This window comes from Egretta garzetta, unplaced genomic scaffold (assembly GCF_000687185.1).
Source record: "Egretta garzetta isolate BGI_Z169 unplaced genomic scaffold, ASM68718v1 scaffold268, whole genome shotgun sequence".
In the NCBI taxonomy this organism is placed as follows: Eukaryota; Metazoa; Chordata; class Aves; order Pelecaniformes; family Ardeidae; genus Egretta; species Egretta garzetta.
The window spans coordinates 1,424,919-1,437,611 of record NW_009260600.1 but is presented as its reverse complement, the minus strand read 5'-3'; the positions used below and the strand labels follow the sequence as shown (position 1 = coordinate 1,437,611).

Sequence of the window (12,693 nt, the reverse complement as noted above, 5' to 3'; positions counted from 1 at the left end):
CTGTGCCTGGAAACACACAGATTCCACGTTCTGTGACACGCGAGAACAAAACAGCGTTTGGAAAGATGGGACAGCAACAAGAGGTATAAAACCGCAAATAAGGAGGCTGGGAGTCTGCTCATCCGTCTCGCAACGGCCGAGGCAATACAGATTGAATTCCCCGTAGCGTCAACGGAGAGAAACAGGCCTCTCCGAGACGCATTTCACATGACCTCATTTTACACGTATAGGCTTGGGCAGAGACAAGTTTTCTCCTCAGCTGTGCATTTCTCCACTGTGGTGAGAAGAGTCTGATCAGTGGGTGCAATCCTTACTGCTAGGCACCTGGAATTTCTGTCCCATTTTCTGTCCAACTCTTCTGATTTTCTTTTTTTCCTGGCACAGTTTCAGTATTCTAGCCCACTTTGAATATGACAAGGTCTTGCTGTAACAAACGCACTCTCAAACACAGCAAGATTTCCAAGTCTGGTAAAAAGCCGTTAGTTTCAGTATGCGTTTCCTTGTGTATGTATCTGCTTAGAAGTAAGACTCTGAAAAAGTGTTTTCTGTGGTGGGGGAAGGGACTGCCAAGTCAGCCAGTGCCCTTTGCGCTCTAAGCATTGTCACGAATGCTAATGCCATAAATAGCACTGCAAATTCAGCAGTTATGAGTCACAAGGCACCTATGGACTCTTGTAAAGCAACACCAGGGATCCTGCAAGGCTGACATGTCTACAGCCAGATTACCCAGCCCAGAAAGCCACGGTGGCTTACACTGGAGTTTGGACATCCTGGGCTGTTTTCAGCAGCTCCAGAAGCAAAAGAATTGATGAGGAAAAGCAGGGTGGTGAAATGACGGGGACGCTTCTAAGCGGGGACAGCAGCTTCTCTGAAGGACTGCCTCAAGCACCTCCACAAGGGCCGTGACGGTGACCCAGACCATGACGGTGACCCTGGAACAAAAGGTCTGTCTGGAACATTTCCAGAAGATCCTGTGGGAACTTCGGCAGGTAGCTCCAAGCCCAAGGGCCCGACTCTGGACCTCTGCACGAGTAAGGGAATCACTGGAGATGGAGTGACCTCCGCTTGTGCCAGCTGCAGAACCACAGTGGAAGTGGGATACAGCAGGATGGCGTTACCACATGACATCGCCATCTCATCTAATAAAACAAAATTCCCAACTAGAAGTCTTTTAAAAGCTATTTTATTCATCTTGAAAGGAGAGAAACTGATTAGTTGTATAAAATATTATCATACATTTGATGTAAAGCCTTCAGTCTGTTTGAACAAAAAAACATTACATTGTCACAGTAAAGAAATAATAAATCTGCTTAGGTACCGGACTCCACAGTGTTACCCCTCTAGCCAAAGTCTCGCAGAAGAACTTCGGCTGTAACAGAGCTTACAGTCAGTGTACCTCGATGCTAACACATGTTCTGTTTGTACAACTGCAGATAGTGAGAAAATAAACATAAGGTACTCTAACACTTCTGTACATTTTTCAGGAAGCCATATGGAGACTAAAAAAATAACTCAATTTTATTTTAAAATTCATTGACAAATCAGTGTGCTGTTTGTAGAATTTTTAGTAGCTCTAGGATTAGTTTCTGTTCAACACAAGAACTGATCTTTAAAATGTACTAGTGTAAGCATTCTAGGTTCGGCTAAACAATTTCTAAATAAGCTACCCGGAGAAGATGTTGTTTAAAATGTTTGGGTAATGGAGAGCATGCTTTTCTACTGCAACTGGTTTAATTCAAGTAGCTGCGAAAGCTAAATTTCATAAAAATGGGTAATTTTAAAGCAGGACATAATTTATTTTGTATTTCAATCCCCTGGAGGTAAAACCTGGGCTTTCCTTAACTGGCTATTTTGCAAACCCTTTATCATTACAAGAAAATTCCAGTATCTGAATCAGTAACTTACAACCATGTAAGCTGAAAGAAGGCTGGGGTTTGTTTTTTTGTTTGTTGGGGTTTTTTTTGCTAGCTCTAACAGTTCACAAGTTGCCCATTAAACTCTGCCTTTTCAGTAAAATAAGGCAGATTCGATTTTTCCCAACGCGGGCTCCTCAAGTTTGTTTTTTGGGCAGATGCTGGAGTAAGGCCCAGGGGAGATGCCCTGGGCTGCCAGAGGCCAGGCTGCTCTCACCCAGAACCCAACTGGAGACATTCAGCTTTGGCCACAGGCAACAGGTTTGGTGCCTCTGTTCCTCAGGGTATTTGGCTCAGCTACAGTTAGGCAACAACTTGAAGAAATCAAGAAAATTCTACATCATTAGAATTTTGAAGTCTTACCTGTACCAGGTGGGATTTGGGTTTGGGGTTCTTTTTTCTTTTTTAATAATTTACAAGATGAGAAAGTGCACACCAAGTACTCTGCCTATGGGAAGAAGCTTCAGCTTCTGGGAAGATTCTCTGTGAGATTCTGGGAGGAATTTCTGTGGGATTCATATTCCATGAAATTCAAACTGGACGGACAGCGTAGCTGCCCTCTGACATTACGCTGGGGAAGCAAAACGACAGAAGGCTAAGTACTGGTTTCAGTAGTACGGCTGCATAATGAGTTCGCTTTGAATTCCGGTTGCACTTAACGCGAGGCCCCAACTCTGCAAGGGCTGGGACTGCTGTGCAGTTTACGTCAATGGGAATTGGACACGCTAATTCTATACAGAGACAGAAATCTTTGCAGCATCTGGCCCCTCATTTTTAAAATTGGTGAGTAATGAAAATCTAAAAAGGAAACCTAAGAAACAAAATTAGTGCATTTCAAATCATTCTAGCTAATGTTTTGTCTTTAGACAGAAAAATTCAAGTAGACTGAATTGGCTTAAATCAGTAATGTCGCAATAGGACACAAAGACGCCTTCCAAGTCCATTTTTAAAATCCTCAAAAAAATATATAAATTAAGTTCAGTGGCTTACATTGTATATATGCTACATCATAAGGCGAAGTATCATGAATAACATTTAAAAATTTCAAAAGTCCAAATGCTTTCAACTAGCAGTTCGGAATAAAAAGCAACTAAAAAAGCAACTCAATGTATGCTGTAAAACAAAAACAAGCTAAGAGGGCCTGCAGTGCAGCCCCTGGTCCTGAGAAGAATCTCACTTTTCTTCACTGGCTGAGGTATCATTTCCATCATTCAGTTTCTGCTTTTGCATTCTTGTTCGAGTAGATGCTAAAAAAAAGGAAAAAAAAAAATTAAAAACTTTCTTTGGAATTACTTCGGACATTATTATTTATTGTACAAATTGGTTATGACACAAGGAATTAAATTACACTATTCCATATCCCACTGGAACGTCCCCGGCCCTAAAATAAACGAGAGGTGCCTAGATCCGTACTCATATCTATCTTGATGAGCAAAGGCTTGCTAGGTAAGAATTTTTCACAGGCAAATCTGCTCAGCTACAGAGCTCAGCTTCCACCAGAGAGTAAGAACGCCCGCTCAGACCAAGCGTGTTCCTTCTCAGGAGTGGAAAATACAACTCAGATGTGGGGATGGGGCCGTTTTGCTTTTCACAGGCTAGATCTGAGTTTCATTTCAAAAACAGAAAAGCTATCCCATAAAATCTGAAAGAAATGCTGATCCGCAGTAGAAGGAAGAGCAGTCTCAGGCATTTTAGTACGAAAGACAGCAAAGCAACATACAAAATTACACACAACCTTCCTGAGTGTATGATTTTCCTTTATTACACTGTAGTTGCCTAAAAAGCAGTTCTGGTCAACTAAATGCTGCTGCAGTTACTGCTGATTTCTACCTGCAAGCTCTCAGCTAAGGGTCTGTCACTGGAACAAATGAGAAAGCCTTGGCAAACATTTAATTCCATTTCAAGAATTTTAGTGTTTAGGAAGAATGTGTCGTGCTCATTTTCTTACTCACACATAATATAGCATCTTCCATGCTGTTGTGTCATTTAATATCCTCAAAAAGGCTTTTGAGGATTTCCATTTTATAATCTGCATTTTCAAGATTAAATGGAGCACGTACAAAAAACTAAGCAAGTTACTGAAATTACATCAGTGTTGAGCAATGTTTTTATCTGAGTGATCAGAAATTGTTTTATTCAAGGCACTCGCTGCTGTGCAGTTAATGGAAAAATAATACTCACTCATTTCTGCAAGCTTTTGTTGGAACTTGGACTCCTGGGGTAGGTGTTTGCTGCAGACAGAAAGCATATGATTAAGCAGAATTAAAAAAAAAAAGTAATGTTTTATCCTCATAACCTAACTTTACATCAAAGTTACTTTATTTCAGTGCTATTGCCTTCTCTTACAAAGATGCAAACTCTTTTTTTCCTCCACACTAAACTCAAGAGTTGCTTGATTTCTCATATGTCTAAAAAATTGGGGTTTTGTTTTTTAAAAGACTGACTACAGACGACAGCGTGGTGTAGCACTCAGCAGTAACACTGCTGTATAGGATAGGCACTGCTGGATGTGTAGGCACCAAATGAATCCATGTTTCTGACATCAGAGCATCTAACTGAGAAGTGTTATGCCACCACCTCTCATTTAATACATTTACTAAAATTCACAAATTAACAGAAGTTAGGATGCCAGGAAGAAGTTAGGATGGAAGGCTCTGAGAACCAAATATATGTAAGTTTACTGAAAAGCTGCAAACAATCTCTTACCTTCCATCTGCTTCGTCTTGCCCTTCTATATCAAAGCGCAGCCTCTTCAGTGGCTTAGGAGCAGCGCTGACTTCTGCGCTGCGTTTTAGCTGGCATTCACTGTTGCAAACCATCTGGTTTATTTTTTGAAACTTTTCGGAAGTCTGAAATTGCAAGAAAATAAGGAATTGCCAATAAATCCTGAAAAGACTCGAACTTTCCAGATTATTCACTAAAATAAATTAGGAGTTCTAAAACTCTGCAGTTTAAGTACTCTATCGTCTTTCAAAGCAACTAAAATAAAAAGCAAAACATTTTAAAAGTGAACTCTGGATGTTTGAAAGGAGTTAACAAGACACCCCTGTAATCTTTGCACTTACAGATTCCATACAAAACACTATGTTAAATTAAAGATGCTCACTGGCCAGTTCTACAGGTGTCAGCAAGCTATCCCATTCCTCAAAAAAAGTTACCTGCATTCAAGACCAGGCATTAAAAATGTTAAAACTCACCCCAAATGATTCTCCAATTGACACCAAAATTCTGCCAAATGAAGAAGAGAAGCATTTTAAGATTAATCTACATTTAACAACGATAGTCGCATCCCCTAGTTTGCACAGCTTAGCATAAGACACTAACAAAAGTCTCTTCCTCTCCCTCTGTGTTAATGGTGCAAACCCCAGACTGTATTCCATGGTGTTGAGACTGTTCACGTTTCTGTTCGGGCCAGTGAATGCTGAATCACCAAATCGATGGTACCATACGGAGAGAAAAGAAACTGTGGCCTGAAAGAACCAGAGGCCCCTACAATCCATCCCTTATCAGCAGGAAGACACTTCCATGCTGGGTACCCAGATCATCATCCTTTCCTCATTACCTTTAGGTGTTTGCTAATCAAAACCATGCAGGACTTCAACCCAAAATACATGATAATATTTTAATTTTTGTACACAGTGGGCCAGCTGCAATGATCCTAGTTTGAAAAACCCACTGGGGTCTTGCACATTTGCTGTCATCCTCGTCTGCTAAGAACTAGTGACCGACAGTCTGAAATGCTCTGCTCAGTCGACTAAATACTCTGAACCACTGTGTTCCAAAAACCTATTTTCTCTTTTAACAAGTGTATAAAGCTCATCTATGTTTTTCAGGAGTGTGATCTAGAGTCAAAGCCAACAACATTTAAGCAACCAGGTCAGGAAACCCCTCTTGGATGTGACTATGCTAAAAAAAAAAAAAGAAAAATAAGCCAAACTCCTTGAGCACGGTGACTCAACTGAAACAGAAAAAAGCCCAAAGATTAGTAGAGATTCCAAATACAGGACACCAACTTTTAACCAGAAATGCCGTAATAACCACAGACTACTGACAAACTAGACTGTGCGGTTTTTCTCATTTGCTTCCACTAAAATCCCCCAAATACCTTTAATTTAGTCAAAGAAATGCTTGTGAACAACCTACCTAGACCTTGGAGTCATCTTTGTGGGCGACTGAAACCCATCGGAGAATTTGTATGGGCTCTTCAAGGGCGAGATGTAGATGTTATTGCCAGCAGGGACACGCCGAGGAGAGTTGGAAAACTGGTAAGGGCTGCGAGGAATGTGTGGGATAGGTGACAGAGTGGGAGGCTATAAAAATAATAAAATAATCATAAGGTTTTATTGTCTATCTATTCCTATTCTATTAACTAATTAACACTGAACACAAGTAGCAGCTTACCCTGTTGGAGGCATACTGCAAAATGTTCGTTTTCAGCTTCTGCATAAACACTAAGTTGTAGAAGACTATGATGGAGTCATACTGTTCTTCCCTGATAAGAACACGTTTGAAAGTCTACATAGGGTGAGAAAATCATACACAGTAAAAAAAAAAAAAGACAATCTACATTTGACAAACTCATAAAGCCCTTCAAAAAAATCTGTGTTCGATATGAGCGAAGATGGCATGTGCATTGTATGCAAGCCATTGTAGCTGCTATTTAGAACTGCTTTAAATTATTTCTTTTTTCCAAACATGTACGAACATCAGTAGAGGCACCTACTTAATTAACTGGCACAGCCCCTTAATATGAACGCAGTTCATCGGTACTTTAGCATTTTCCAAATTTCAGCTCCATTTACTTTCACACACACGCTTGTCAAAAAAAAGGCTTCGCTACTGTGCACACCTTGCAAGGCTAAAAACATCATTACCAACCTGATATGGGTAAAAGAGTTCTTTCAGCTTGGAAACAAAAGTCTGGAGTTTGGCCAACATGCACAAATACACTGTGAGAAATTCTGCTACTAAAAAGACGCCTACAGTTCAATTAACTGATTGTTTGATTTTCTATTGACATAACTATCATTTTGTGCAAAGATTTAAATACAGTAAGGCCCTTGCAAAGAAAGGGACCTCTCAGTGTCAGAATTAAGCCTGCAAGTTTAATACGTACACCCCTGTTTGATAGAACATACAAATCTATTTGATATCTTGTTTCTATTGAAAGCTTCTACAGAAAGTTACCTGCTTATCTCCCCTTAACGCCAAGTTAGGTAGCTCTTAAAAGAACTTGGGTTGTCTTTGAAAATCCTATTAGCACTAGACCTGAATCTTTCATCCGGTCTCCAAATAGAATCATAACCTATTATCTAGTATCTTTACGTAAAAAAGTGGAATGAAGTTTGCTTTTCTGAGGAGAGTTACCAAAGTATTTCTGTGAGATGTTTAAGGAGACATGTAGTATTAGAGCCGGTTTTCTCCTCCACAAAATGGAGATGCAGTGAAGCAGAAGTTTTCTTTTACACATTCAGGTGTGGGTATGATTTTTTTTTTTTATTTTAGACAGAAACAATTAGTTTATAACATTTTTATGGAAAGATAACATTAAAGAATTTCCATACCTCTTGATTTGTGTTGGGAAGCTCCTTGTATGCCGAAACTATTATTTTAAATCGAAGATCTACATTCTTTACTTTGCATATGCCATACATGGAACACATCATGATCTATTAAAGAAGCAAGACAAGACAACTGGAAGTGCAGAAAATGAATTCAGCTTCTTTAATTTCAAGTTAAGAAATCAATTGATGACCTTTCTATTACTGATTGTGCTCTACGAACTAGAGCGCAACTCAACTTCGTAAGAACTTCCAAAATATAAGTCATAGAATCACAGAACCGTTTAGGTTGGAAAAGACCTTTAACATCATCAACTCCAACCGTTAAACCTAACACTGCCATCCCACCACTAAACCATCTCCCTAAGCACCTCATCTACTCATCTTTTAAATACCTCCAGGGATGGGGATTCAACCACTTCCCTGGGCAGCCTGTTCCAATGCTTGACAACCCTTTTGGTGAAGAAATTTTTCCTAATGTCCAACCTAAACCTGCCCTGGCACAACTTGAGGCCATTTCCCCTCATCCTATTGCCCGTAACCTGGGAGAAGAGGCCGACCCTCACCTCGCTACAGCCTCCTGTCAGGCAGTTGTAGAGGGCGATAAGGTCTCCCCTCAGCCTCCTCTTCTCCAGGCTGAACAACCCCCGTTCCCTCAGCTGCTCCTCATCAGACTTGTGCTCCAGACCCCCCAACAGCTTTGTTGTTCTCCTCTGGACATGTTCCAGCAACACAAAGTCTTTCCTGAAGTGAGGGGCCCAAAACTGAACACAGTATTCAAGGTGCGGCCTCACCAGCACTGAGTACAGGGGCACGATCACTTCCCTACTCCTGCTGGCCACACCATTCCTGATACAAGCCAGGATGCCATTGGCCTTCTTGGCCACCTGGGCACACTGCTGGCTTATACTCAGCCAGCTGTCAACCAGTACCCCCAGGACCTTTTCCACCTGGCAGCTTTCCAGCCACTCTTCCCCAAGCCTGTAGCGTTGCATGGGGTTGTTGCAACCCAAGTCAACTACTGTTCCCTCCATTTCTGCATGACAATCAATAAATTGGAGCTGATAGTATCTTCTCCAACTCATTTCACATGCTGCAATATCAGGGTAGAATAACAAAACATTTATCGGCCACACACATTGTCTTCCCAAAGAAAATCAGTATTTTCTTATGCAAATTACTAGAAATTTGATATGTCTTCATTATTTTGAAAATAGCTGTAAATGGTATTTGAAGATCCCATAGTAAGTAATTGCCAGTACTTCAAAAAACCCGAATGAAAGACTCCACTCTAAATTAATTTCTCCTTTGAGTGATCACTAGAGAAATAAAAACTCAGATTACAATTTCTAATGGCTGAAGAACATATAAGGAACATTTTGTTCAGGAGAGTCTTTTTAAACTTTTTAACATTTTTTTGTTAATGTTACCTGGTCCAAGTGCCTGTCTCTCATAAGTTCATACTCATTTTGCAGTGTGTGCTGGAAGAGGGTCCAGATCAAGGGTTCCAGGTCAGGATGTTCAGAGAGAAGCCGAAAGAAAAGGGTATGCAGTCGAAGATAGGCCAGTAGATACACTTGAGAAAGAGAGAAGAAAATAAACGGAAATGGTAATTATAGGGGTATATAAAACAAAAGGAGCATGATGGAGGTGGGACAGCAACTGAACGTTCACCTTTTCCTACTACAAGAACTATGAGCCATCAAATGAAGGCAGTAGAAGCCAGGTTCAAAATAAATGGAAAAGATTCTTCATGCAACAGGTAGTGGACACATGGAAGTCCACACCAAACAATGCACGTATGTCTATGCTGATTCAAAAAGAGTCTGAACAAACATTTGGAACACAAATCTTCTGAGAGTTACTACACAAACACATCGCAAGAGGCTCAGGAAAACCCCTGAGCTGAAGAAAGTCAGCTTGGGAAAAGCATTGGGAAAGCATTCAGGGGAAGCCCCATATATGCTTGCCCAGTTCTGAAGTTTTCCGTGACATCTATTTATGGTCGCTGCTGGAGAAGGGATACTATGATAGAAGAACCCTCCATCTGAGCCCACAAGGCCATTCTTACAATCAAGAGGTAAGTCTTCAGTTTGAAATTGCAATGTGTGTAGAGCACATGCATTAACGTGCTGGCATGGTTTTACTCCTTCTTCCAACGGCAGCTGAGGGTTTGCACAGTGTTTACTACAGATCCTACTTCAATCTTTTAAGAAATGTTGAGCTCCAAAACCCCAAGAGGATAAATAACAACTTTGCAATTTCAGCATGTACAGAAGTAACAAACCTTTTTTGTAGAATAGGGAGAGGGAGGTAGATTTCTGCGGTTTCTGTGTTTGGGGGGGCACAGCTGGCTGAGCATCTGGAGTGGAAGTAGCACTTGGAGGAGGTCCAGATGTTTTCTTCTTAGGAGATCTCACAGGAGAAAGATAGCTGGAGATTCAACATATATTAGGCACTTCAACATCACAGGATAAAGGAATAATTTTATATGAATAATACAGGAACTATTCCCTCTTCCCCCATTAGAAGAAATTAATTGCTACTGTAACCTGTTATTCCCGTATCAGGAATTAAAAATTCAAGTTATTGATTAAATACCTGATAAAGGGACTTATTTATTCCTAGACAAGTAAGAAAACAGTTTGCAATTACAAGTTTGATAGTGCTCTGAAAAAAAAATTTCAGAATTTGACTTGGCTAAATTTACATGTATAATGAGCAGCAGCAAATACAACAGTTCAACGTAACCTAAGCACCAAGCCTAACAAGAAGGAAAACAGAATACAAATGGATTTAAATATTAAGGGCAATATTAACTTCACATTTGACTAGGCCTTCAAGCACGCGTGTCACTTACAGGTCTGCTGCAGTGTGATTGTGTTGGAGAGGCACATTGAGAGTGGAAGTGGGCTCAGGCTGATCAGTTTGGCCTTCTCGTTCTTTTGACTGCTTGATAAGATCAAACAGAGGTGACCCCTAGAAAAACCGACAGCAGCAGTACAATTATACCAAGAATAGGAAACCAGTGGATGGATTTTGTTCCTTCTTCTCTAAAAACAACCCCCAAAATACGATCCTACACAGAAGATTAATGCTTTGAAATACTTCAGGATGCTCATGTTTTGCCAGATGAATTTTAACTATTTAACTGACAAATTTTAACTATTAAATACACTAAACACTTTTTCTGTTTCAATAGCAGTCCATTAGATATAGGCTAGCTGCAGAGTTGAGACATAACTGTAATTTTCTAGATTCTCCTATTATTTCCTATTAAATAGCCATTCCTGAAAAGAAGGGCAAACAATACAAGAAAATACATAACAGGTCACATTTCCAGAAAAAAAAAACCAAACCACAGAATCACAGAATCGCAAGGGTTGGAAGGGACCTCGGGAGATCATCTAGTCCAACCCCCCTGCTAAAGCAGGCTCTCCTAGAGCATTCTACACAGGACTTCATCCAGGCGGGCCTTGAATATCTCCAGAGAAGGAGACTCCACAACCTCCCTGGGCAGCCTGTTCCAGTGCTCCCTTAGAGTAAAGAAGTTCTTCCTCATATTCAACTGAAACCTCTTATGTTTCAGTTTGCACCCATTGCCCCTAGTCCTGTCGCTGGACACCACTGCAAACAGACTGCTTCCGTCCTCGTGACTTCCGCCCTTAAGACATTTGTATGTGTTGATAAGGTCCCCTCTCAGTCTTCTCTTCTTCAGGCTGAACAAGCCCAACTCTCTCAGCCTTTCCTCGTAGGGGAGGTGCTCCAGTCCCTTTACCATCCTAGTTGCTCTCCTCTGGACTCTCTCTAGGAGTTCCTCATCTTTCTTGAACCGGGGAGCCCAGAACTGGACACAGTACTCCAGGTGGGGTCTCACCAGGGCAGAGTAGAGGGGGAGGATAACCTCCCTCGACCTGCTGGCCACACTCCTCTTAATACACCCCAGGATACCATTGGCCTTCTTGGCAACAAGGGCACATTGCTGGCTCATGGTCACTAAAAGTTACTGCTGTATCTGGTGTCAATACGTTTCTGCTACAACTACTACCCAATATCTTACACATGCTAATATACAAAACACAGTCATAGCTCATCCAGCTGTGCTGGGGACTACTCAGATCTCTACAGTATCACGTTCCAGAGCTACCTCTGGCAAGAGTTATAGTCACTCACGTTAAGTCTCTGCCCTCGTGCCCAAAACCAAGAACCATTTCGATTTTTAGGTCAATTATCAGTACTTTAGGCAAGGCAGCTGCAATACCTCTGAACCGACTAAGAGCGTGAGGCAGGAGGCGATGCAGACGGGATGTAAGTGGAATGGAGAAGGTTCTGGCTGAAGCAACGTTAGTGCTACTGCTGACATTAGGAATAACCAGCAGCCTTGCAGAAAAAAAATCTCAGGCTTTTGCTCTGTGTGTGTCACGTACAGAGTAGAATTATGCTGAAACAGCAAGACTGCATGGGAAAATATTTTGGTACCCTATTTATAATTAATTTTGAAAATACAGGGTTGCGGGCTTCTGGTTTTTTATTTCCTTTAAACAGGAGACTCATCCTTGAGCACAATGTTGCCTTCCAACAGTGCAGCATCAGAACTCCAGAAGCAACAGAAGAACATCTGACTAGCAAGTATCTGCTTTCTTGGGGGGAAAGCAGTGTCCATTCAGACTGGGAATGAAGTGGGCAAAACCAGACATTCAGCATTTTCCTCCACATGATCCCCCAAAAGACAGCAGTAAAATCCGTCAGCTCAACGGTTTGTACATAATGCATCGTTTGATTGTCCAAGGCCTATCTGATCCTACAAATGCATGCTATTAATATTAAAATGTGATGGCACAGATGACAAATCTGTAGCTACAATAACAAACAGGAGCAAAGCACACATGTAAAGCAAGCTGCACCACCTGTCTAAGGCAATAAGAAAAGACCTAGTAAAACTAGAATAGATTTACTAGAATTAAAACCAGCATTAAGAATTTCCTCATTTAGCCTTACTTCCAAAAAAATAACATTCTTCTTCCGAAGTGCATCAACTAAAAATTCAGAGCAACAAGACAATAGTGACTTGAGATTTACAATTTTTCACATTGTGCAATTTTTAAATTATGATTTTGGCAGTACTGGAGCTGTTTCATCCATAACAGGAAAACATCAGTTACTGACTCATAACCGCATAGTTATTTCTCCATCATTTCTCGACCAGATAAGTACTTGGG

At 40.9% G+C, this 12,693-nt stretch overlaps 1 protein-coding gene across 1 annotated transcript in view; it reads right to left on the bottom strand.

Annotated features, from left to right (window-relative positions):
• Positions 1-1,940: 1,940 nt before the first annotated feature.
• RB1 (RB transcriptional corepressor 1) overlaps positions 1,941-12,693 on the bottom strand; it is a gene marked incomplete at its 5' end in the record, with an annotated part of 77,840 nt that continues 67,087 nt past the window's right edge. The window contains 11 exons of the mRNA XM_035900329.1: positions 1,941-2,484; positions 3,091-3,160; positions 4,095-4,144; positions 4,620-4,762; positions 5,111-5,141; positions 6,057-6,223; positions 6,315-6,428; positions 7,478-7,582; positions 8,905-9,050; positions 9,762-9,907; positions 10,335-10,453. Of these exons, the coding sequence (XP_035756222.1) occupies positions 2,445-2,484; positions 3,091-3,160; positions 4,095-4,144; positions 4,620-4,762; positions 5,111-5,141; positions 6,057-6,223; positions 6,315-6,428; positions 7,478-7,582; positions 8,905-9,050; positions 9,762-9,907; positions 10,335-10,453 (1,131 nt within the window). The remainder of the gene's footprint in view (positions 2,485-3,090; positions 3,161-4,094; positions 4,145-4,619; positions 4,763-5,110; positions 5,142-6,056; positions 6,224-6,314; positions 6,429-7,477; positions 7,583-8,904; positions 9,051-9,761; positions 9,908-10,334; positions 10,454-12,693) is intronic.